Below are 26,466 nucleotides of genomic sequence, written 5' to 3'. Positions count from 1 at the left end.
TAGAAAAAGCAGAGATGAAGATGGAGAAAGTGGGAGGGGTTGTTGAGATGGGATGACCAGGGAAGGTCTGTGAAGAGGTATTTGAGCAAAAGCCTTAACAAAGAAGGGGAGAATGAGCTGTGGGAAGGTCTAGGGCCAAACATTCCAGCATAGGGAGCAGCTAATAAGAGGCCTTGAGGACGGTAATAGGCTTGGGGTATTCAAGGAGGAGCAAAAAGGCCAATGTGACTGTAGGGTTGAGCTTGAGGGGAGAGTAATATTTGGTGAAGACAGGGAACTAAAGAGAAATAGAGCATGTAGGGCCTTTTATGCCATTAAAAATATTTTTATTTATTTATTTTGCTTCACCAGGTCTTAGTAGGCCTGCAGGATTTTCTATCTTCATTTTGGCTTATGGGGTCTTTAGTTGTGGCATGGGACCTCTTAGCTGCAGCAGGTGGGATCGAGTTCTCTGACCAGGGATTGAACCTGGGGCCATCTGCATCAGGAATGCCAAGTCTTAGTCACTGGACCACCAGGGAAATCTCCCCATTAAGACCATTTTAAGTATTTTGTTTTTAACTCTGAGATGAGAAACTTCTGGGGAGGAGTGAAATGGTCTGAAAAACATTAAAAAGCTCATTTGGGATGCTGTATTGAGAATATTCTGTAGGCCAGAGGGTAAGAGTGGAAGAAGTGAGAACCGCTAGGTGGCTATTGCAGTAATCTTGGTGAGAAGTGATGGTGGCTTGGACCAGGGTGGGCCTGGAAAAGGAGGAAAGTGGTCAGATTCTGAATGTATTTTGAAAGTAGAGCCTAAGTGATATGCTAAGGTGTGCCTGGAAAGGAGGAAAGTGGTCAGATTCTGAATGTATTTTGAAAGTAGAGCCTAAGTGATATGCTAAGTTATATGACATGTCCATTGGGTTGCAGAGCCAGACACAACAGTGACTGGACAACAACAACAACAAGTGATATGCTGATGGGTTGATGTGGAATGTGAGTGAGAGAAAGAGCAGTGACGGAGACTTGGAAGGTTTGAAGTGAAGCAGGGTTTGCTTTTATTTATTTATTTTTTTTTTTCAGGGTTTGCTTTTAGACAGATAGGGTGGGGCAGTCATTGGAACTCATGCACCTGGTTTGGGCATGCATTGTTGGAACTATCTTTAGTCCATGTTGGAACTGTCAAGTACAGCCCATGTGAGCCTTTAATATGCACTTGAATCCTCCGAGTATAAACATGCAGATTTCTGACAGAGAAGGTCAGGATGGGGCTGAGATTCTGTGTTTCTAACTAGGTCACACCAATGCTGTTGGGCCTCGGCTACACTGAGTAGCCAGGGCAGTAAATAGTTAATTTATAGTACATTCTAGGACTCCAAAGTGATGCTGGCCTTGATGAGTTGGGAAATGGTCCAAATACAGAAGCCATCCTTAACTGAGGAAGGATGCCTGTTAGTTTTTCATTTTTAAAAAATTAATTTATTTTAATTGGAGGATAATTAGTTTACAACATTGTGGTGGTTTTTGCCATACATCGACATGAATCAGCCACGGGTGCACACGTGTCCCTCCATCCTGAACACCCCCCACCTCCCTCCCCCCCATCCCTCTGGGTTGCCCCAGGGCTGTTATTTTTCTTTTTTAAAGACTATTTTATTTTCGGGCTGTGGTGGATCTTCAGTGCTCTGCACTTTTCTCTCTAGTTGCGGTGTGCAGGCTTCTCGTTGTGGCTTCTCTTGCTGCAGAGCCGGGTTCTGGGGGCTTCAGTAGTTGTAGCTCGTGGGCTCTAGAGCACTGGTTCAGTAGTAGTTGTCGTGCATGGGCTTAGCTGTTCCATGGCATGTGGGATCTTTCTGGACCAGGGATGGAACCCACGTCCCTTACATTACAAGGGGGATTCTTAACCACTGAACCACCACGGAAGCCCCAAGGCTGCCTGTTTGCGAACAAGACTGAGACGAGCTGTGAGGGAGGCTGGTGTGGGAGACCTGCTCTGAGGAAGGTGGCTCCTAATGGACAGTGTTCCCACCTGCCACGCCTGCCCCTGCTCATGCAGACAGTTTTGCCACGGTGCTGAGCGCAGGACAACGACCCGGCCCAACGCCCTGGATCAATGCCGAGGGAAACTGCTGGTGTATAGCCTGGTACGGTCTAGGGAAGGGGGTCAGGGGAACCCAGCAGAGACCTGCCACTCATGTTCTCTTCCTGACTTTTCAAAACCTGTTGGCAAAGCAAGGATTGTGGCTCTTACGGGGCCTGAGTCAGAGAAACGTGCCAGAGAAAGGGGCGCTGGCCAAGAAGCTCCTGGTGAAATTGCGCTTCCTGGCCCAGGAGGTAATGCCTTACCCATCCATTCCCCGACCCTGAATACCCTTTCTCCTAAGCCTACCAGGGGCCTTTGGGTAGGACTGACCTAACATTAGTCCTGTGGATCCATGCCTGGCCATAGGATCCATTGCTCTGAATAGAGGACCCAGTTCCATTTGGAGCAGCTAAGGGTGATGTATATTTTAGGACCCAGCAGGGATGCAGGGAACAGCCAGGATCTCTTTGGAAGAAGATTTCAGGGTACATTCCTTGGCATGACTTCTCTGGTCTGAAGCTCTGAACACAACACATGGGAAGGGTAAAGGAAATTCACATTTTTAGAAAGTTTTCTTTGCTAAGTATCTGCATGTGTTATCCTGTGTAATTCAACAACCCTGGGAAGATGTACCTCATTTGACAAGTGCAGACACTAAGGCTTAAAAAAGCAAAGTGATGGATCCACTGTGTCATGGCTGGTTAAGTGGCAGAGTTAGACTTCAAAGCCATTTCTGCTCCACTCTGAAGCTCAGTCATTCCAAAAAGTTTTGACCACCGGAACCAATAGGTCCTCAGGGTCAAAGAGTGAGTAGTTGGATATTGGTCTCAGATTTTTTTTCAAAAAATCATATTTATGTATTTATTTATGGCTGGGCTGGATCTTCGTTGCTGCATATCAGCTTTCTCTAGTTACAGTGCATGGGTTTCTTATTGCAGTGTCTTCTCTTGTTGTGGAGCATGGCCTCTAGAGTGTGGGCTCAGAAGTTATGGCCCATGGGCTTAGTTGCTCCTCGGCATGTGGGATCTTCCCAACCTAGGGATCGAACCAGCATCTCCTGCATTAGCAGGCAGATGCTTAACCACTGGACCACCAGGGAAGTCCTTGGTCTCAGATCTTGAAGGGCATGTTGGAGTTTGGCAAGTATGAAAGAATAAAGAGCATGTGCAAAGACACAACTGGAAAGCAGAGTAGTGGAAGGAGAGGTGGGGATCACTGCAGAGAAATCAGGTTGGGAGGAGGGAAAACTAAGGAAATCAGGCTAACACATGCTCCAACATGGTGAACCTTGAAGACGTTATGATAAATGAAAAAAGCCAATCACAAAGGGACAAATACATATGATTCCACTGATATGAGGTACCTAGAGGAGTCAGATTCATAGAGAGATGGTAGGATAGTTATTGTCAGGGCTGGGAGGGGAAAATGGGAAGTTAGTGTTTAATGGCTACAGAGTGTCAGTCCTACTGATGAAGAAAGTTGAAGAAGCTTCTGGAGGTGGGCAACAGTGATAGTTTCACGACAATGTGAATGTCCTACCTAACTGTACACTTGGCAGTGGCTGAGATGGGAAATTTTACATTATGTGTGAGTGAAAGTGTGGAAGTGTTAGTTGCTCAGTCGTGTCTGACTCTTTGCAACCCCATGGACTGTAGCTCACCAGGTTCCTCTGTCCATAGAATTCTCCAGGCAAGAACACTGGAGTGGGTTGCCGTTCCCTCCTCCAGGGGATCTTCCCAACCCAGAGATTGAACCTGGTTCTCCTGCATTGAAGGAAGATTCTTTATCACCTGAGCCACGAGGGAACCCCATGTTTTGTGTATTTTAACATAATTAAAAAAAAATAGACCAGAAAAAAAAAGTCAGACCTGTAGGGATAGGGCATCCAGGGGAGAGATGTCCAGGACATAGGGGGCCAGGTGGACCTGGGGTTTGGAGGGAGGGCAGGGCTGGAGATGGACTTCTGGCCTGTCCATCCAGTGGAAGCTTTGGGAGCAGGTGGTCTCAGCTCCAAGTTCACCGCTGTAACCCAGTTCTCTGCCTGCAGCCCCAGTCGCCCCTCCCGGGTGTGCTGGTCTGGATGTTAAGTGGGCGGTGCCGTGTGGCCTGGGCCCGGATTCCTGCCGAGGATGTGCTGTTCTCTGTTGTGGAGGAGGAACGGGACCAGGACTGTGGGAAGATCCAGAGCCTGCTGCTCAGAGTGAGGGGTCCTGGGGGCTGAGGGTGCTGGGGATTGGAGTGGGATGAGGCTCTTAGGGTGGCCCAGGCATTGGGGTGGAGCCACACGGTGCACAGTAGGAGTCCCCAAACTCTTTAATTTTTATTTATAATTGTTGGCCTCACCACATTGCCTGTGGGATCTTAGTTCCCCGACCAGGGATCGAACTCTTGTCCTTGGCAGTGAAAGTGCAGAGTCCTAACCATTGAACCGCCAGAGAATTCCCTTAAAACTCTTTATTTTACTTTTTAAACTTTTTTTAATTAAAATTTTTAGTCAAAAATTTTAATTAAAAATTTTAAATTTGATTTTTAAACTTTTAAAAATTAAAATGTTTCAATTAGAAATTTATTATTCTTAAAAAAAAGGATATCACATGTTGTGCCACGTGGCCAAAAAAATTTAGAAAAGGATACCAAACTCTTAATTATCTAAAATGCCAAAAGGAAATTGTGCCTTTACCCAGGTGAGCTTTGATGTGAGATAAACAGCAAATCTTGTCATCTCTGAGCATGGACTTCCTTCTTCTGGCCGGACAGATGGGCCAGGTTATGAAAATAGGACTAATTAGTTCCTGAGAAGTCCAGCTGATTTGGGGGCAGAATATTTCTAAATGAGGTGTCCTTGGGACAGACATCGGCAGGGGTCCCTGGTGGTGAGTTGTGATCTCTGGGTAAGGGACAGGGAATCGCATGTGTTGCGGATGAGGAGACAGAGGGCTGAGTGTGGGGTAGCGGAGTGCAGAACTCGGAGCATGGTTTGGGGTTTGGGGCATAGGAGGTGGCAGTATTGGGGCAGGGGGGACAGGGAATGGAAGTTAAGGATAATGGAGTCTCAGGGGGAGGGCATGAAGAGGCTCAGGTACAGGGAGTACTCTTTGTTTTTTTGTTTGGTTTTTATTTTGGCCATACTGCCAGGCGGGTAAGATCTTAGTTTCCTGACCAGGGGTCGAACCCGTGTCCCCTGCATTTAAAGTGCAGAGTCTTGACCCTGGACCACCAGGGAGGTCCCCAGGGAGTGCTGTTTGGATTAGGGATCTGATGAATACAGAGAGCGGATTGGTCTTGCAGGGGTAGTAAGAGGTGGGGCCCTAACATGGCTCTTCCCACAATAGGCACCAGGGGCAGCCCCTGGTGAGGTCTGTGCCAAGCTGGAGCTCTTCCTGTGGCTGGGGCTGGGCAAGCAAGCCACTGCCTGCACTGCAGAGCTCCCCATGGACCTGCTGCCTGAGTCCTCAGCTGGGCTGCCCCAAAGCCTGTACCGGGACAGTGAGTGCAGGCCGTGAGGTGGCGGGCTGGCTCTCCATCTGCCCCAGGTGTGGGGCTAGATGCTCAGCTGGGGATTCGGAGGGGTCTGAGGTCAGGGACTCCAGTGGTCCCCGAGCTCACACGGCCCCTTCTTTCCCTCCATCCTAGACTTCAGCTACTTGCAGCTCCGGGCCCACTTGTACCAGACCCTAGGGGTGCTGGCAGCAGATAACAGTGGGCTCTTGGACCCCTTTGCTCGAGTCCTCATCTCTACGCAGTAACAGACCACGCGGGTGAGGGCTGGACTGGGAGGTGGGTGGTGGAGGGGCACTGGGAGACAAGGTGGGTGGGAACTGAGCTTCTTCCAAGGCTCCCAGTCTCTCTTCTGCCCTCAATTTTCAGGACGGGATGTTGGATCAGATCGCCCTGATTTAGGGGGTGGTGTAGAGCCAGAGGGTCTTAGGGGTGACGGGTTCTCCTGACACTAGCCGCTGTTACCTCCCTCCCTGCACGGCCCTCAAGGTCCTGAAGCAGAAGCTGAGCCCCCTGTGGGATGAACTCTTGGTGTTTGATCAGCCGATCGTGGACGGGAGGAGGGAACACCTGCAAGATGAGCCCCCACCAGTGATTGTCAGTGTCTTTGACCACAATAAGTTCGTGAGTGTGACCTGGGCCCCACCTGGGTTCCCACCCCCAAGGACCCTCCTCTCTCCAATCTCAATGCGCCTTCTCTGGGTTCCTGAGCCTCTTCTACTTTTGTCTTCACTGCTCTGCTCCCCTCAGGGCCCCGATGTGTTCCTGGGCAGGGCGCTGCCCGCCCCGAGGGTGAAGTTGATGAAGGACCCTTACCAACGTCCCGAACTGCAGTTCTTCCCCCTGAGGAAGGGGCCCCGGGCAGCGGGGGAGCTCATCGCCACCTTTGAACTCATTGAACTGGACTACAGTAGCGGGCTTGAGGTCAGAGTGCTGGGGTCTAGTTGGGACACCCCGTGGACCGCTCCTGCAATTCCTCTAGGTCCTCTCGTTCCGGGAATATGGGCATGTCCCAGGGTTGCTCCTCCAACTTACCCCCAGAGAATGCGGGCTGCAGGTCTGTCCTGGGCCACCTCACTGGACCTCCTGACTCCAGGGAACACTCGAAGTAGACCTTCCCTCGGTTCACCTTCGCAGGCCTCAAACCCCAGAGAACCCAGGCTATGGGTTGATCCCCTTGCCTCAGATACCCATCTTCTCCCTGTACAGGGCTGTTCGAGACAACCCCGTCCTGCCAATCTAGCCTTGCCAGGTTCCTCTGGATTTCTATCTCACCAGCAGTCCTCCATGTCTTTACCCTGAGTCCAGACTTCCCCTCCTCCTGCCTGATTCCTCTTTGAGCCCTGACCTCATCTCCCTGCCGCCCTCAGTGCCCAGTGATGTGGAGCCCCAGGACCTGACCCTCCTGGCTGAGCCCCTCTCTGGACGCCTGTCCCTGCCGCCCCACGTGCACCCGGGAGTGGGGAGTTCCGTGTTGAGGTAGTGAACTCGCATCCTCCCGCCTTCCCCCCATCTGGGTGTCCTTCAGTCAGGTCCAGGCCCCTGAATCTCCCACTTCCCAACTCCAAGTACTGTTCCGGGGTCTCAGGGGCCGTGGCCGCGTGCATCTGCTTGAGGTGGAGCAGCCCCAGGTGGTGCCGGAGGTGGCGGGGCGACGAGTGGAGTCCGAGGTCCTGGCCAGTTACCGTGAGAATCCCAATTTCACCGAGCTCCTCAAGCATCTGACGGTGGTGAGAACATGGGCTGGGGCCAAGAAGTGCTGGGCTGAGAAATGGAATAGGGCAGTGAGATGGTGACTTCCTGGATGGGTATATTAGACCAACCCAGGGGTCATGAGGCTTCCTATAAAGGGTGTATGTGCTGTGTGTTCTCAGTTGCTCAGTTGTGTCTGACTCTTTTGTGACCCCGCGGGCTGTAGCCTGCCAGGCTCCTCTGTCCATGGAATTTTTCAGGCAAGAATACTGAGAGTGGGTTGTCATTTCCTCCTCCAGGGGATCGTCCTAACCCAGGGGTTGAATCCACATCTTCTGTGTCTCCTGCCTTGCTGGTGGATTCTTTACCACTGAGCCACCAGGGAAGCCCCTCTATAAAGGGCAAGTTAGTGAAGATTTTAGGCTCTGTGGGCTATACAGTCTCAGTTGCAATTACTCAACTCTGCTATTATACACAGTCTTAAGACAACAAGGAAATGAATGAGTATGACTGTTTCAAGAAAACTTTATTTACAAAAAGTGGCAACAGGCTAGACTTGGTTTACAGGCAATGATTAGCCGATCCCTGGATTAATCCATGAACTGGTGATGCTCTGTTGGCTCTATTGATTGAGTGGATTAGCCAAAAGTCATGAAATGTGAGTCTGAAGGAAACTGAGATGCCAGGGGTTAGAAAGATAAATACATTCTTTGCTTAATTTGTAATTACCATACTGTAGTGTGGACTTGGAGTCAAATTCTGGCAGTGTCACTTAAGTGCTTGTCAAATCACTTGTTTGATTTGAGCTTTGATTTGTCTGCTTGTTTGTTTGAAAAAGGGACAGAAGTGTGTTATGAGGAGCCAATGAAATAAAAGCTCTTTAATATTTATTTATTTATTTTTGGCGGCACTGGGTCTTTGTTGCTGTAAGCAGGCTTTTCTCTTGTTGCAGCAAGCAGCGGCTACTCTCTAGTTGTGGTGCCTGGGCTTCTCATTGCAGTGACTTTTCTCATTGCAGAGCTCTAGGGCACTTGGGCTTCAGTAGTTGCCGCACACGGGCTTAGATGCCCCACGGCATGTAGAATCTTCCCGGATCAGGGACAGAACATGTATTCCCTGCATTAACAGGTGGATTCTTAACCACTGTGTCACCAGGGAAGTCTTTAATGTTATTACTGATATGGTTGGATTTACCTTTGCCACTTTGCTGTTTGTTTTCTATACATTTATTTTTTTTCCTCCTTTACTGTCTTTTTTTGTATTAAATAGATATTTGTTAGTACACTACTTTAATTCCTTAGTTGATATTTACTTAGTAGTTGCTCTAGGGATTACAATATGCATACTGATTTTTCACTGTCTGTTTCAGATTAATACTGATTTAGTTTCAGTAAAACAGAAATACTTTGCTCTATTATAACTCCATTTCTCTCTCTTTTGTGCTGTGATTGTCACATATATGTAAAATAAAACCAACAATACAGTATTATAATTTGTTCTTCCTCCCCACTCAGGATCCACTGATAGAATAGAATTTCTGGGTTAAAGGGTATATATAATTTTATGGTTCTCAATCTACATTAGCAAACTGAGTGTTTCTCCTTTACATAATAATAACAACAACCTCACCTTTCTGATAGTACTTTGTAGGCTCCAAATTACTTTTGTATCTGTTATGTCATGTGATACAATAGCCTTTCCAATCCAGGACTGTGTCCCCTTTTAGCTGGGGAGTGGGTTGGGAAGGCAGTGAGTGACTCACCAGAGAGGACTCAGTGAGGCTGTGGACTTCGAACGCACATTCAGCTGCCTTGTTCTCTCACCTGTCTCTGCTGCGGCCTTTCCCTCCTCTCCGAGTCTGCAGAGATCCAGGTCCTCTCTCCCACCCCTAGGACTTGCCGGAGCAGCCTTACCTGCAGCCCCCTCTCAGCGTCCTGGTGATCGAGCGCCGGGCCTTTGGCCGCACGGTGCTTGTGGGGTCCCATGTTGTCCCCCACATGCTGAGATTCACTCTCTGGGGTCAAGAGGATGCCCCTGAGGAGCAAGAAGAGGAGGAGGCAGGGGACCTGGTCCCCAAGGAACCTCAAGGTAAAGGGCTCTCCCCTTAGGGGCCACCAGACAGAAGTCTTCATCTAATTCCTGGCTGAGATGGCTCCCAGAGATCTTCCAGTGGGACATGGAGTCTGATTTCTCCTTGCCTGTCCTCCTGGTGTCATTTGTCCCCTCTCAGGACAGAGGTCCCTGGACCCCTTCAGGGCCAACATGGGGACACTCAGACAGTTCCTGAAGGTGAAGGAGTAGGGGGGATGGATGGAGAAGGGGCTGGCAGGGCTTGGGGTGGTGCTGGGCTAGGGGCACTGAGTTCTCACTCCCCCAGGCTCCTCTGAAGAAGCTGCCTCTGGGAGGCCTCCTGAATCAAGGCCCAGGGCTGGAGGAGGACATCCCAGAGCCTGAAGAGCTTGACTGGTGGTCCAAGTACTATGCATCACTGCAGGAGCTCCAGGGCCAGGTGGGAGCAGGGGAAGGTGCTGGGGGTGGGAGTGGGGGAGCTGGAGGCAGAGGAGGGTGAATGGTAAGAAGAAGAATCTCATCACACATGGAGCTCTACAGAGTTTCAAAACTTTCTGTTACAGCCATCTTTGCTCATCTTTACCACAGTTTGAGAAGTTGGGGATTATTAACTCCATTATCTAGAGCTGTGTTGTCCAACAGAAATATCATGTGAGCCACATATGCAATTTTAACTTTTGTAGCAGCCACATTTTTTAAAAAGTGAGAGGAACCAGTTGATTTTTAATGATATGTTTTATTAACCTAGTATACCTACAATAGCATTTCAAGAAGTAACTATCAAAAATAATTAATAATGAAATAATTTACAGTCTTATTTTATACTAGTCTTTGACATCCAGTATGTAGTTTACACTTGGAGCACAGCTCAGTTTGAACCAGCCACGTTTCAAGTGGTCAGCAGTTCCACATGTAACTGATGGTTACATATCAGTACTACATGATAAACTAAGGCTTTGAAAACACAAGTAGGCTTACCCAGCTGGAACTTGAACTGAAGTTTCCCACCTCCCTATCCTGGGAAAGGGGTAGATGAAGGAGGGGAAGGGAAGGGAAAGATCTTTGACCTGCCCATTGATTTCAGGCCAACTTTGATGAGGATGAAATGGATGACCCTGGGGATTCAGGTAAGAGATGGGCTAAGAGATGGGCTTTCTTGCATGTCCTCTTTCTGTCTCCCTCCCTTTCCCAACACCATGCTTCTTTCTTTCTCTCTTTTTAAGATTTATTTATTTATTTTGGGCTGTGCTGGGTCTTTTTGCTGCGTGCAAGGCTTTCTCTAGTTACAGCCAGTGGGAGCTCCTCTTTCTTGTGGCGCACACGGGCTTCTCATCCTGTGGCCTCTCTTGTTGTGGAGCACGGGCTCTAGGCACATGGGCTTCAGTAGCTGCAGTATGCGGACTCAGTAGTTGTTATGCATGGGCTTAGCTGCTCCACGGCATGTGGGATCTTCCTGGACCAGGGATCGAATCTGCGTCCCCTGCGTTGGCAGGTGATTTTTTAACCACTAGCTCACCAGTGAAGCCCCACACCAGTTTCTAATGGGGCCTTTCTGCTATTCCTAGATGGGGTTCACCCCATTTCTGTGGATGGGGAAGCCCACGACCAGAGTGAGGCTGAAGTCAAAGGCTCTGTGTCCCAGAAAAAAGCATTCACCACTCTGAAGGTAACTGGGTGTTGGGAAGTTTGCTCGGATTCTGAAACATCAGGCTGTCACTGAGGCCCTTGCCTTTCAGATTTACAACACCACTCTGGAGGAAGAGTTTGACCACTTTGAAGACTGGCTGAATGTGTTCCCCTGTACCATGGGCAGGGGGGTCAGGGTGGAGATGGAGAGGATGAAGGGTCTGGAAAGCTTGTGGGCAAGTTCAAGGTATGTTAGGGGGAGGAGTGGGGGACCAGGGAGCACAGACGGGGATGCAGGAGAAAGTCTCTCTTAGCAGTGTTTTTTCTGCCCCCCACTCCCATCCCACCCAGGACTCCTTCCTCATTTACCCAGAATCCTTCTCTGAGCCCCAGATCCCCCGGGGGATCCCACAGAACCGGCCCATCAAGCTCCTGGTTAGAGTATATGTTGTAAAGATGAGCATCCATTGACCCTGCACGCCTCTGAGTCCAACAAAGGTAATGTACACAAAATCTACAGACAGAAGGGGTCGAAAGGTTTTCATTTTGGAAATCTTAGGCACAACATTAAGAGACTCCCCAAGGTTACACGACTTGCTCATGGCAGAACCTGAATTTACTGCTTAGATCTTCTGACTCCTTATTCATAGTTGTAGTCTCATATTAAAAGAATGAGGAGAGTAATTCCAGGAAGAGCACAACCCATAAAGCTTCGTGATGGCCTCCCACCAAAGCCTTTGTACAGGTCTTCCCATTGCTGCAGGATATTTTTTCATTTTTTAAAAAATCAATCATGTAATGAATTAACTATTTTTGGCTGCCCTGGGTCTTCATTGCTATGCGAGGGCTTTCCTAGTTGTGGTGAACAGGGGCTACTCTTCATTGCGGTGCACAGGCTTCTCACTACGGTAGCTTTTCTTGTTGCGGAGCACGGGTTTCGGTAGTCATAGCACGTGGGCTTAGGTGCTCCGTGACATGTGGGATCTTCTCAGATCAGGGATTGAACTTGTGTCCCCTGCATTGGCAAGTGGATTCTTAACCACTGGATCGTCAGGGTTTTCATATGGTACTCAGCAGGGCCCTGAAGTTTCTTTAAAGGCATCTCAGAGAATGAAAGGAGTGAGGGGGTTGCTACACATTTACTCCCAGCACAGAGCAGATGCTGTACTTTTATCTAGTTTAAATATAGGGATTCTAAGATGTAATTTAAAGAAACATTCTGTGGCACTCTTCTGCCATAATCTAAGCATCCTAGTGCATACACTAGATAATGTGAATTACTTGGCTCTTTTTCCTTTAATGTTTCATGGGCAGGGACAATACAATATGTTCTGTATCTAATTATGATGGCTTCTTTTCTGTGAACATTTTTCTTTTTGTTTTTTGGTGTCTCTAGCCCTGAATACAAGCTGTAAAGAGGAACAGCTTTGTATCACCTATGAACTGTTTAACTTTGGGCACGAAGCTTTGCTTTTTTTAAAAAAGCATTTTTGTTTTTTGGGGGCTGAGCTAAATCTTCGTTGCAGCATGCAGGCTTCTCTAGTCATGATGTGAGGGTGACATGTGGGATCTAGTTCCCTGACCAGGGATCGAACCTGGACCTCCTACACTGGGAGTGCAGAGTCTTAGCTACTGGACCACCAGAGAAGTCCCACTATGCTTTGTTTTGGGACTCAGTATCCTTATCTGTCTACAGGCAGATAAGATATGCTGTCTTCAGAGCAAATGGAAAATCAAATGAGATGATGCCTCAGTAACTTGGTCTAGTTTGTTAGACTACTAGTAGACTAGACATACTAGTTTGGTAATTATCCTTATTTTATTTTCTTCAATTATTTTTATTAGTTGGAGACTAATTACTTTACAATAAATATATGGAACGCTTCACGAATTTGCGCGTCATCCTTGCGCAGGGGCCATGCTAATCTCTGTATCGTTCCAATTTTAGTATATGTGCTGCTGAAGCAAGCACTAATTATCCTTATTTTATATGTGTCTTTGTACCTGTGGAAAAGTCTAGACTCCCTTGGCCCACTCCCCTCTTCCTTCTGCTCCCACTTCCCATATCTCAGTCCCAACAGTACATTCATCCTAGACAATAGGAAAGAAGGTCCTTTCCCTTCTATTTATTTATTTACTGTTTTTCAAATTTTGGCTGCACTGGGTATTCATTGCAGTGTTCAGGCATGTGGGATCTTAGTTCCCTGACCAGGGATTGAACCCTAGATTGCAAGGTAGATTGTTAACCACTGCACCACCAGGGAAGTCCCTCCCTCCCTCCTATTTATATCATAAAACACCTGTTTCCTGAAGTCTCTGGAGACCTTGCAGTCATCTGGACCTTCTGCTTCTAACAGCATTGCAGCCTAGATGGTCTGAAATAATTTCCTGCTATACTACATCTAGAAATGCTAGATAAGCAGTCTTTTATACAAATGCTAAACTCATAAGAAGGGGAATTCTCAATGGTCAAATGAGGAAACAGCAGGAATCCAGAACAAGCCCTAAAGTCAGATTCTCTTGAGAATATCTGGACCCCAAGGCTTAGGTTCTAATACTCAACAGCCTATACAAGGTGGGAGACACAACTAAGACACTTGCATAAAGCAGGACCCAGGAAGGGCTCTACTGTCAGTGAAAGGTGGTCAAGAGGAAGCCTACCCACTGGAAAAGGAGCCTGTAAGGTAAATGGTCTGAGGATTTATTATTAGAGTTTTGCCCTCACATTGATTTAGGACTTGAATTTAAAAAAAATATATATTTCTTTACTTGGCTGCGTCAGGTCTTAGTTTCGGCATGCAGGATCTATGTTGTGTCATGTGGCATCTTCATGTTGTGGTACACAGACTCTAGTTGTGGTACACGGACTCTAGGTGTGGCATACGGACTCTAGTTGTGGCATATGGACTCTAGTTGTGATGCACGGACTCTGGGTGTGGTACACGGACTCTAGGTGTGGCATATGGACTCTAGTCGTGGTGCATGGACTCTAGTTGTGATGCACGGACTCTAGTTGTGGCACATGGACTCTAGTTGTGATGCACGGACTCTAGTTGTGGCACATGGACTCTAGTTGTGGTACACGGACTCTAGTTGTGGTGCACAGGCTTAGTAGCTGCAGCACACAGGCTTAGGTGCTCTGCAGCATATGCGATCTTAGGTCCCTGATCAGGGATCCAATCCACGTCCCTTACATTGCAAGGTGAATTTTAAACCACAGGACCACCAGGGAAATCCCTAAGACTTGAGATTTTATTATCTGCATAATCCAGAAAATTCAAAGCTGAGAAATTGGCTTAAAGTGGTCCCAAATCAGGCTTCACAGACTCCAGAGATTTAGATAACCAAATTTGGGTTCACAATCCTAAATGACAGTCTATGTAAGAAAACAATCATCTATAAAAATAAATGGAAAAAAAGAAAAGAAAACAATCATCAGGAAAAATTGTGAGAAGGAAATAACACAACGGAGAATTAGATCTCCAAAGGCTTTGGATGTTAGAATTTTCAAATATTAAAATACAAAACAACTGTTTAAAATTATTTCACAGGCAGAGAACAAAAGGCTATAGAAATTGACTGGGCAGGACTTCCCTGGTGGACCAGTGGCTAAGACTCTGCCCTTCCAGTGCAGGGGACCTGGGTTTGATCTCTGATCAGGGATCTAGATCCCACAGGCTGCAATTAAGACGCAGTGCAGCCAAATAAATAAATAATAAATAATATTTTAAAAAATTTGCTGGGCAGTTTTGAAAATAAGGGCTTCCCTGGTGGCTCAGCTAGTAAAGAATCCACCTGCAATGCAGGAGACCTGGGTTCAATCCCTGGGTTGGGAAGATGCCCTGGAGAAGGGAATGGTTACCCACTCCAGTATTCTGGCCTGGAGAATTCCCTGGACCACAGTCCGTGGAGGCCCAGAGAATCATACATGACTGAGAGACTTTCACTTTCACTTTTCACTTTCCCTTTGAAAATAATAAAATTTCTAAAGCTGGAGTGCCATTAAAAATCAAATGTAATTTTAAATTTTATTTTAAAAATTTATTATTTATTTTGGCTGTGCCGGGTCTTCTTTGTAACATACAGTACTTTGCAGCATGTGAGCTTAGTTGCAGTATGTGGGATCTTAGTACTTTGTGGCATGTGAGCTTAGTTGCAGTATGTGGGATCTTAGTTCTCCAACCAGGGATTGATCCTGTCCCCCCTGCATTTGGAGCACAGAATCTTATGCACTGGACCACCAGGGAAGTCCCCAAATCAAATCTTATTAAATGCACATACATCATAGCAGAACGGGTGAATAAACTGTGGTAAGGCTACACACCAGTGTACTATGCAGCTGTAAAAAGAATGAAGAAGGTCTCTGAACCAAGATGGAGTGATTTCCAAGACACAGTATAAAGTGAAAAAAGCAGAATACAAAAGAGTACCTACAGTGCCACTCTCCATGTAAGAAAGAAAAAGATCCAAGGAATTTACATAGTTGTTCCTCTGTGAACCAGAAATACCAGAAGAATAAACTAGAAACTAAAGGGGCTGATTTACCTAAAGAGTGTGGATAGTTAAGGAGTGGAAAGAAAGGGAGAATGCAATTCAAGCAGTGTAGTGTGTACTATAAGCCAGGCACAAGGCTAAGGGTTGCTACCCTGGAATTAAAAAGCTAATTCTAAAATTTCAATGGAAGAACAAAGTGCGAAGAGTAGTCAAGGCAATTTTGAAGAACAATGTAGGAAGACAAGAATTCTTATAAGCTATGGTAATTAAGGCAGTGTGGTTTTGGCATGGGAAGAGATGATTAGGCCAATGGGACAGGGTAGAAGTTTAAAAAAAAATCAAAAACAGACACAGATGGGAATTCCCTGCTGGTCCAGTGGTTAGGACTCCATGCTTCCACTGCTGAGAGTCCAGATTTGATCTCTGGTTGGGGAACTAAGATCCTGAAAGCTGCTCATCTTGACCAAAGAGGGGGAAAAAAAAAAACAGACCTAGAAATTTACATTAGGGTTGGCACTGCAGATCATTTTGGGGGAAAATGAGACTGTTCTGTAAGTGGTCCCATGAAGATGGATTATTTGTGTGGAAAAAATAAAATAAAATGAAATTCTTAACTTATAGCATCCACAAAAAAATCCAGCCAAATCTGATACTTGATTGTGAAAAGCAAAACTATAGGGAAATATTAAGATTTCTTTATGATCTTGGGTGGGGGGAAGTTTTCCTAAATTAGGAAAAAAAAATAATACATGTGACTTCATTCAGACTAAACTTCTAGGCATCCATAGTCATGTTCGATTAAATGACAGCCAAAACACAGGCTGGGTCAAATATTTACCCTATGCATAATCAATAAAGGGCTAGTGTCTGCAATATGCTTAAGTAACTCCTGCAAATCTGTAAGAAGACCAAAAAGAAAAATGGAGAAAAAAATATGAAAAGGGAATTAACTGAAGAAGAAATTCCAATGTCAATAAACATATTAACAAGTCTTACAGCTTAGGACTCCCCTGGCGGTCCAGTGGTTAAAACTCTGTGCTTCCAATGCGGGGGTTGGGGGGGTGGGAGGTGGTGAGGGTTCGACTGATCGTTGGTCGGGAACTAAGATCCCACAGGCTGTGCAGTGCAACCAAAGAAACAGAACAAAACAACAACGAAACCTGCACCTTAATTGTACTCTGACAGGCAAATGATTGAAACTGTGAGACATTTCCCTCCCTTTAATTGGCAAGATTAGACAGGGGCTGGGCAGCTGTAGAACTCTACCGCAGTGCTGGTAGAAGGAGGCATTAGTTCTTTTTGCTTCTGCAGCCAGTTACTGCAGACTTACCGTCTATCTATCATCTTACTGTTCGGAAGAGCAGAAATCCAAAACAGGTTGCACTGGGTTGAAATCAAGGTGTTGGCCCAACTGCCTTCCTTCTACAGGTTCTGGCAATCATTTGCTTGTCTTTTTTACCTTCTGCAGGCAGCCTGTGTATCTTGGCTCATGACCTCTTCCTCCATCTTCAAAACCAGCAGTGTAGCACCTTCAAAGCTTTCTCCCTGAGTCTCTCATCTCCCTCTTTCACTTATAAAAACCATTGTGATTATATTGGACTCACCTGGATAATCTAGGCTACTTCCTTCATCTTGTGATCTTTAATCCCATCTGCAAAGTCTCTTTTACTATGTAAAGTAAGATATTCATAGGTTTAGGGATACTTGGACATCTTGGGGGGTGCTTTATTCTGCCTGCCACAGAATGTAAATTGTTATAACAACTTTGGAGAACAGTTTGTAGTAAGATGTACAATATGTTGTCAAACGGAAGATTCTCATAGCCAATACCCAGTAATTATGCTTCTAGATAAAATCTTAGAAAAATTTTCACATAATGTGTCTAAGAAAACATATATGCTCATTCTAGTAGTATTTGTGATAATAAAAAATATAGAAATAACCTAAAGTGTTCCTAAATAGGAGAGAGAGAGAGCATGTGTATCGGTCATATAACAAATACTACAGTTAAACTGAACAAACTACAGTAACATATATCAATAAGGATACATCTCCCAACAGAAATTTGGATGAAGTAGGCAAGTTTGATGATTCCCAGTTTGTGGAAGGTGGCACCAATGGGGCGTTTCCCCTTCCTTTTCCTGAAAATCACCCCCAAACAAGAACAATTAACAAAAAATCTGAGTTCCAATTATGCTGAAATCAGAGCCTTAAAACTGCAAACCACCAGGGCAGCTGAAGAGCCTCCAAGAGCCATGCAGGTGGAGTCATGTGCATGAAGGAAGGGAGAGAGGACATCACTCATCAGAGCTCAAGGCCAGCAGTCTGTGTCTCAAGGGGCAAGAGCATACCCTGAGGATTAAAGCTAGCGTCACTCACCAAAAGCTAAAAATGCTGGATCAAATTTTAAAGACATCTTAAAATTTAAAAAAAAATTTGTTGAATCATAGTTGATTTACAATGTTGTGTTAATTTCTGATGTAAAGCAAAGTGATTATACATATATATATATGTTATACATATATATACATATATATATATGTTATACACGCATATATATACACATATGTATATATGTATATAAGTGAAAGTGAAGTCGCTCAGTCGTGTCCGACTCTTTGTGACCCTGTGAACTGTAGCCTACCAGGCTCCTCCGTCCATGGGATTCTCCAGGCAAGAATACTGGAGTGGGTTACCATTTCCTTCTCCAGGGGATCTTCCTGACCCAGGGATCAAACCCGGGTCTCCCACATTGGAGGCAGACGCTTTAACCTCTGAGCCACTAGGGAAGTCCTATATGTATATGTGTATATACACATATACATATGTATATACACATATGTGTGTATATACATGTATGTATGTATATACATATAGGTGTATACCTATATGTTATACATATATATTATACATACATATATACATATGTATATATGTATGTATGTGTTATATATGTTAACACAGGGAAGAGCACACCCTGAGGATTAAAGCTAACATCACTCACCAAAAGCTAAAAATGCTGGATCAAATTTTAAAGACATCTTAAAATTAAAAAAAATTTGTTGAATCATAGTTGATTTACAATGTTGTGTTAATTTCTCATGTAAAGCAAAGTGATTATACATATATATGTGTATATATATATATTATATGTTATAATATATACACATATATGTACATATATATACACATATATATGTATATATTTATGTATATATGTTATACATATATAACACAGGGAAGAGCACACCCTGAGGATTAAAGCTAGCATCACTCACCAAAAGCTAAAAATGCTGGATCAAATTTTAAAGACATCTTAAAATTTTTTAAAAAAATTTGTTGAATCATAATTGATTTACAATGTTGTGTTAATTTCTGATGTAAAGCAAAGTGATTATACATATATATGTTATACATATACACACATATTCATATATACATATATGTATACATGTATATGTGTGCATATATACATATGTGTATAGCATATATACATATATGCTATACATATACGTGTGTTATACATATATACACATATGTGTTATACATATATATGCTATACATACATACGTATATATGTATGTATATATGTGTTATATATATATATTCCTTTTCATGTGTCCATTATGATTTATCACAGGATATTGACTATAGTTCCTTGTGTTATACAGTAAGACCTTGTTGTTTATCCATCCTACATATAATCATTTGCATCTGCTAATTCCCAACTCCCAACCCACCCTTTCCCCGCCTCCTCCCCCTTGGCAACCACAAGTCTGTTCTCTATGTCTGTGAATCTGTTTCTGTCTCATAAGTTCGTTTGTGTCATCTTTTAGATTCCACATATAAGTGATATCATATGGTATTTGTCTTTCTCTTTCTGACTTACTTCACTTAATATGGCAATCTCTAGCTCTATCCACGTTGTGGCAAATAGCATTATTTCATTATTTTTTTGTGTTGAATTGTATTCCATTGTGTGTGTGTGTATATATATATATATCATATATATATATATATATATCATATCTTCTTTATCCATTCACCTGTCAATGGAAATTTATGTTGTTTCCATGTCTTGGTTATTGTGAATAGTGTTGCTATGAACACACGAGTGCATGTATCTTTTTTATTGTTGCTATATTTTCACTATTTCTTTTTGGCCATGCCAAGAGGCATGCAGGATCTTAGTTCCTTGACCAAGGATCGAACCTTTGCTCCCTGTAGTGGAAGCAAAGAGTCCTAACCACTGGACTGCAGAGAATTCCCTGTATCTTTTTGAAGTGCAGTTTTTTTCTGGGTATATGCCCAGGAGTGGGATTGCTGAATCATATTGCAACTCTATTTTTAGTTTTTTGAGAAACTTCCACACTTCAAAAACATCTTTTAAATGCAATGTTGAGCTTCCAAGAAAGTAAGAGATTTTAGAGTAGAAAAAACCCCAAGTAAAAGCAGGAACGCTTTAAAATGCACCCATGTTTTTGTTATTATCCATGTATGGTGAAGCCGACGGATCAGATGGCTGCCATTGAAAAGATTGTTGTTTGTTTCGGTTTTCTGGAGGTGGGGCAGGCTGTGCCTTGCAGGGTTACCCAGGAAAACATGGTGGCCAGTCTGAAGGCAGAAGGAACAAGGGAAGCATGAGGGCCAGAGCCTTTGTTGTGTCTGTGTGTGTGTGTGTGTGATGGAAAGGCAGGGCAAGGCAGCATAAGCAGGCTTATGACTGGCTAGTTTGAATAATTCCTACAGGCTTTAGGGTACAGTAGTTGTCTCACTGTCTCTAGCTGTCTGAACCTGGCCATGGGGATGATAAAAGCAGAGGAATATTACTTTCTGGAATATAAAGGCCAGATAGAGGAGGTGGTTGGATGTTGTATGGGGTCTGGATTAGTTGGTTTGTATATGAAAAGTACTCTGGCAAATGTGTTGCTTGCTAACTCTAGGAATTAGTAGCCATGGCAAGGGCAGTCTCTCCAGGGTCAGTACAGCCGCAGATACCAGAGCATCAAAAATACAGAAAATTGGACTGGTGGTCCAGGGGTTAAAAATCTGTCTGCCAGTGCAGGGGCCACAGGGTTCGATCCCTGATCAGGAAAGATTCCACATGCCTCAGGGCAACTGAGCCCTCACACCACAACTACCGAAGCCTGAGCTCTGGAGCCGGGGAGCCACAACAAGAGAAGCCACCACAATGAGAAGCCCACACACCACAATGAAGAGTAGTCCTGCATAGTCAAAAACAAACAGAAAAGAATACAGAAAATATGGAAGTACAGCTAATACAGGAACTAAGAGAACAGGAGTAGTAAAGCTGGCTTTCACCCCACACTCACTGCTGACCCAGAGAGACCTCCTCTTCCTCATGGCAGGCAGTGAGGACAGAAGATGAAATCCTGGGGCCACCTGGAGCCCGCACACCTACACCTTCAGCATAAGGATGAACAAAGATAGGAACTTGCAAGGCAGAAGGAGACACCAAGGAAGCTTGCCTGTCTTAACCCTGGCATTGGCTAGAGGGGAAAAGTCTCCCTAAGCATCCATGACCACAGTCTGCATTCTCACCTCTGATGTAATCCCCACAACCTCAATTAGAAGATTTCATTCATTCGTTCATTTACTTGTTTATTGTTTTTGGTTGCTATGGGCCTTTGTTGTTGCGAGAGGGCTTTCTCTAGTTGAGGTGCACAGGTTCCTCATTGTGGTGGCTTCTCTTGTTGTGGAACATGGGATCTAGGCGCTAGGGCTTCAAGTAGTTGCAGCACTCGGGCTCAGTAATTGCGGCATGTGCGCTCCAGGGCGAGAGGACTTGGAGGATTAAATTTAAAGTGGCTGCAGGTTGGTAGTTTGCCTAGGGAACTGGCAGGAGTGAAAACAAACCCTCTTTGGCAGAGAACACCCACAACAAGCCCTCAACATGAGTCATACCAAATATGAGTCGTGATTAAAAAGTACCAAAAGAAAAAGACCATCAGGAGTAAGAATTAGCAAAAATTACAACAGATTCAGACCCCAAGGCCGTTGATATTGGAATGACTAGATAGAGAATATGAAATGTTTAAAGAATTAGAATGAAATTAAAATGAGCAAGGAACGAGAGACCATCACAAATAAACAGCAAGTTTGAAGGACCAGTTAGAATGTTTAGAAATTAGAAATGTAATATTGAAAATTAAAAACTCAATGATGGAGCAAAAGCTTTGAAGTCATTTCACAAAAGCAAATATATATACACAAGGCTAATAAGCACACTCAAGAGTGAAAAAAGAAAGCTCAACATGCTTCATCAGCAGGGAAACACAAATTAAACCCCAATGAACTTCAATTTTACATGCATGAGAATGATGAAAATAAAAAAAGATTGACAATACCAAATGCTGGGAAAGATGAGGAGCAACTGGAACTCTGCTGTGTACAAATTCTACTTCAGTAATTTATGCATAAGTTATGTATTTACTAAATTACATAGTTTTCAAAAACAGAAAAAGTAAGTTTACTACATACAGTTTAAACCATGAAAGATCATGCTATATATTGCTTAGGGATGCATGTATATGTAACAGAAGTATTTTTTCTTTTTTTTTGTGTGTGTGAGAAACCCCAATTAAAAAACCCCAAATAAAGAGTTCTCCCTACTTTAGAGATGGAAAGGGAATTAAATCCAGTCACGTACTCAAGAGACATTTGTCGGTAGTGTTTTATTTATGAAGCTGGGCACACACATGCTCATTGTAATTTTTTTTAATTTAGTTAAAATATTCTTAATTTAACAAATAAACAACTTCCCTGGTGATCCAGTGGTTAAGAACCCACTTTGCGATGCAGGGGACACCAGTTTGACCCCTGGTCCTGGAAGAGCCCACATGCCGTGGAGCAGCTAAGCCTGGCTGCCACAGCTCCTGAGCCTATGTGCTGCAACTCCTGAAGCCTGCACACCCTAGAGCCGGGCTCCACCACAAGAGCAGCTGCTGCAGTGAGAAGCAGTGAGAAGCCCGAGCCCCAAAAGGAAGAGTAGCTTCCCCTCACAGCACAGAGAAATCAGTGTGCCCAGCAACCAAGACCCAGTGCAGCCAAAAATAAAAAAAATAAAATAAATTAAAAACAAAACAAAACAAAAAAAGGGATAAAAAGTAAAATAAAGTAACAGTAAAATGAAAGTAAAATGTGCTCATTGTGCAAGAGTGAAACTCAAACGATATGGAAAGTTACAAATTGAATATTAAGTCCCTTAGACAATGAGAAAATTTATTTTGGGGGGCTCCAAAATCACTGCAGTTGGTGACTGCAGCCATGAAATTAAAAGACGCTTGCTCCTCGGAAGAAAATCTATGATCATCCTAGACAGCATATTAAAAAGCAGAGACATTAGTTTGCAAACAAAAGTCCATCTAGTCAAAGCTATGGTTTTTCCAGTAGTCATGTATGGATGTGAGAGTTGGACTATAAAGCAAGCTGAGCACTGAAGAATTGATGCTTTTGAACCATGGTGTTGGAGAAGACTCTTGAGTCCCTCGGCCTGCAAGGAGATCAAACCAGTCAATCCTAAAGGAAATCAATCCTGAATATTCATTGGAGGGACTGATGCTGAAGCTGAAACTTCAGTGTTTTGGCCACCTGATGCGAAGGACTGGCTCATTAGAAAAGACCCTGATGCTGGGAAAGATTGAAGGCGGGAGGAGAAGGGGACAACAGAGGATGAGATGGTTGGATGGTATCACTGACCCAATGGACATGAGTTTGAGCAAGCTTCGGGAGTTGGCGATGGACAGGGAGGCCTGGCATGCTGCAGTCCATGGGGTCGCAGAGTCACACACAACTGAGCGACTGAACTGACTATACATGTTTCCACATATTTTATTTCATTATATATATATATATACACACACATATATATATATATAGTTGTATTTATTTATTTATGGCTGCACTGGGTCTTCGTTGCTGCACACGGGCTTTCTCTAGTTGTGGCAAGCAGGGGCTCCTCTCTAGTTGTGGTGCGTTGGCTTCTCATTGCAGCGGCTTCTCATGCTGAGGCTTGAGGGCTCCAGAGTGCAAGCTCAGTTGTGGTGCATGGGCTCAGCTGCCCCTCGACACATGGAGTCATGGACCAGGGATTGAATCCATGTGCCCTGCATTGGCAGGTGGATTCTTAACCACTGGACCACCAGGGAAGCCTTCATTATATTCCTGTTATACCTATTTGTATGACAATAATTACTGTATTTCAGTAATTAAAAGAAAGTATGTCACCTCATCCAACCTCTCAGCTAACGTCTTGCAGTGGAAGAATTTTCTGTGGTAACTTCCTGTTTTTACTAAATCAGAGAGTAGGCCCAGCAAGGGCAACCTTGGGTTTGACGTTTCTCTCATTTCCACCCCATACTGTCTCCCTAGGCTACCAACCTGGCTCCTGAAGACCCCAGTGGCAAAGCAGACCCCTATGTGGTGGTGAGCGCTGGCCGGGAGCGGCTGGACCCCAAGGAACGATACATCCCCAAGCAGCTGAATCTCATCTAGGGAGAGTGAGGCTGGGCCCTGGGCTTGGGGATGGGGAGTAACTTTGCCATCTGGCCCTGTGACTCTCACTCAGGCAGCTAGTGGTGATGGTGGGGGAATGGACAGGGGTGCTGAGTCCACCCCTTCCCCCGCAGGACCACTCCCAGGGTGTGGGGGTGTTCTTAGCTGTGCTCTCTCCTGGCCAGGGTCCTGGAACTCAGCATTTCTCTCCCTGCTGAGCCTCAGCTGACCGTAGCTGTGTTTGACCATGACCTCGTGGGTTCTGATGACCTCATCGGAGAGACCCACATTGATCTGGAAAACCGATTCTATAGCCACCACAGGGCGGACTGTGGGCTGGCGTCCCAGTATGATGTGTGAGTCCCACAGGGCCCTTGGGAGTCATTCTAAGTCTGACCAAAGACTTTCAAGGTCACATCCCACCTGAAGGTCCAGATCTTTTAATTTCATAGCGGGGACTCCCCTGCAACCAAAACATTATGGCTTATTGGTTAAGAAATGGGCTTGGAAGTTGGGATCTGTAACTAATAAGTCACTTGACTTCCTTGAACTTCAGTTTCTTCATCCGCAAAATGGGGGTAATAATATCAGTATCTCTTTCATAGGAGAATCTGGCATGCATACTTGATTTTCACCATTACTGTACGCAAGGACTAACCTGTTCTCCAGTAGAGTTATGAACCTGGATCCTAAGTCCTCAAGGGCCCCCATCCCTGCCCCTGTGCCCAACTATGTTTATGTGCTGGATGCAACCAAGGCACCTTCCGTTTCCACCCGCAGGGATGGGTACAATGCCTGGCATGATGCATTCCGGCCTTTGCAGATCCTGGCAGGGCTATGCCAGTGCTGTGGCCTCCCCCCACCTGAATATTGAGTCGAGACTGTCAAGGCGGGCAGCAAACCCTTTCTGACACCGCCAGAGACCCTGCCCCCAGGTACCAGCCTCTCTCTGTTGGACAGTCCAGAGGGGGCAAGATGGTAGAGCAAGGTATGGGGGAGGCCACTGATGATCAGCCTAATGTGTCCCCAAAGATCCTGCCTCCCTCTGCAAGCAGAGGAGGTGAGTTTGGCTGAGAAATGACAATAATGGAGAGAAAATGGTCTTTGTTGGTGAGTGTGAGATCTCCGGGGAGCCCTAGTGAACCCCTCAGAACCATAGCTAATTGAGGACACAGGGGTCCCATGCAATATACAATATGGTGCAGAATTTAGCTTGTGCTTCATACATGGCCAGTGATCTGTTTTCTAAACAAGGTTTGCACAAAGGCCACAGCCCCTCCAATCCCACTGTCCCCCGACTGCTGGCTTTTCACTGGCAAAAGTTGTTACAGCAGCATCCGCCACTTTCTATGCATTGTGGACATGCCCTCCCAGGAAATCGGTTTGTCCAGTATAGCAGTTGCCTCAGCCCAGAGCGTCTATTGAGGGCGGGAGATTGGGAGGAAGGGAGCAGAGTTGGGAACTGTGTGGAACCCAAGCTCACGAACCTCTCATTGCAGGTATCAGGGGCTCCAAGGCGGCAAGAGATGTCTCTGAGGAGGCCCAGGCATTGCTGGTGCTGCAGCGCTGGCAGGAGATGCCAGGGCTTGGGATCCAGCTGGTACCTGAGCACGTAGAAACACGGTCCCTCTACCATCCCCGCAGCCCAGGGCTGCTGCAGGTGAAGGAGGGCTCAGGGCGCATCCCCAGAGCTCCAGGACTCCCACCTGGCCTGGACCTGGGCATGGCCACTTCTGACTCTGACTCTTGATCCTGGTTCCCACCCTCCCCACTCCAGTCTTGGACTTCCTTTGTGGACCCCCTCCCCTCACCCCAGACTCTGGTTCTGAAGGAGTCCCAGCCCTGGGCTACCAAGGCTCAGACCTGGCACTCCCAATCTGACCTCTACCCCAGATTTCTAGGATCTGGACCTGGGAACACTGGATCTCACTTTTGATCTCAGCCTTCCACTTCCAGGGCCTCATCTTTGAACACCCAGCCTAACCTCAACCCTGGAATCCCCAGTTCAGACCCCGCCTTCATCCTCATCCCCCAGGATCTGCCCTCCTGACCCCAGCTCTCCTTTCCACCTGGGGCAAGGCACAACCTCTGGCCCCAGGGCTGTTAGGGGAGGTGGGACCCCCCCCGGAAGACCCTTCAGCCTGGTCCTGTGCCCCCAGGGGTCTCCTCACATGTGGATTGACATCTTCCCCGAGACGTGCCTGCCCCACCCCCAGTTGACATCAAGCCTCGGCAGCCAATCAGGTAAGAGGAGTCCTGGCCCCTCCTCCCATGGGGCGGGCACATCTTGGCCAACCTGGACAAGCGACCCTGGTGAAGCCGGCAGAGCTGACCCAGGCTTCAGGTAGGCGAGACATTTATTCTTTTTTTTTCATAAGCCCCTGTGAGTTGGGTGTCACTTGCAACTGAAGAGTCCAAGTACCAGTACCAAGTACCTTCTGACCTGAGCTGATCTGAGCGGGGAGTGTGTGCACTTCAGATGTCGTCAGCAATCTGTCACTTTCTAC

General features: G+C 45.7%; 1 protein-coding gene and 1 non-coding gene across 2 annotated transcripts in view; one reads left to right on the top strand and one right to left on the bottom strand.

Moving 5' to 3' along the window:
* The window catches only part of LOC133044461 (fer-1-like protein 4), a 41,726-nt gene that overhangs the window by 12,267 nt on the left and 2,993 nt on the right, over positions 1-26,466 (top strand). The window contains 25 exon segments of the mRNA XM_061125841.1: positions 2,039-2,125; positions 2,199-2,329; positions 2,433-2,458; positions 4,113-4,265; positions 5,398-5,551; positions 5,699-5,823; positions 6,053-6,187; positions 6,314-6,486; positions 6,926-7,022; positions 7,102-7,319; positions 9,120-9,343; positions 9,486-9,544; positions 9,633-9,764; positions 10,410-10,452; positions 10,891-10,991; positions 11,062-11,122; positions 11,125-11,198; positions 11,303-11,398; positions 16,514-16,522; positions 23,837-23,964; positions 24,145-24,339; positions 24,740-24,894; positions 25,486-25,619; positions 26,119-26,149; positions 26,152-26,203. Coding sequence (XP_060981824.1) covers positions 2,039-2,125; positions 2,199-2,329; positions 2,433-2,458; positions 4,113-4,265; positions 5,398-5,551; positions 5,699-5,823; positions 6,053-6,187; positions 6,314-6,486; positions 6,926-7,022; positions 7,102-7,319; positions 9,120-9,343; positions 9,486-9,544; positions 9,633-9,764; positions 10,410-10,452; positions 10,891-10,991; positions 11,062-11,122; positions 11,125-11,198; positions 11,303-11,398; positions 16,514-16,522; positions 23,837-23,964; positions 24,145-24,339; positions 24,740-24,894; positions 25,486-25,619; positions 26,119-26,149; positions 26,152-26,203 — 2,793 coding nt within the window.
* On the bottom strand, positions 12,820-12,923 carry LOC133045301 (U6 spliceosomal RNA). Its single transcript, XR_009690180.1, has one exon. It is a non-coding gene; the product is annotated as a U6 spliceosomal RNA (small nuclear RNA).

The sequence above is a fragment of the Dama dama genome, chromosome 23, assembly GCF_033118175.1.
Source record: "Dama dama isolate Ldn47 chromosome 23, ASM3311817v1, whole genome shotgun sequence".
NCBI lineage: Eukaryota > Metazoa > Chordata > Mammalia > Artiodactyla > Cervidae > Dama > Dama dama.
This window is presented reverse-complemented; position numbering and strand designations above follow the sequence as displayed.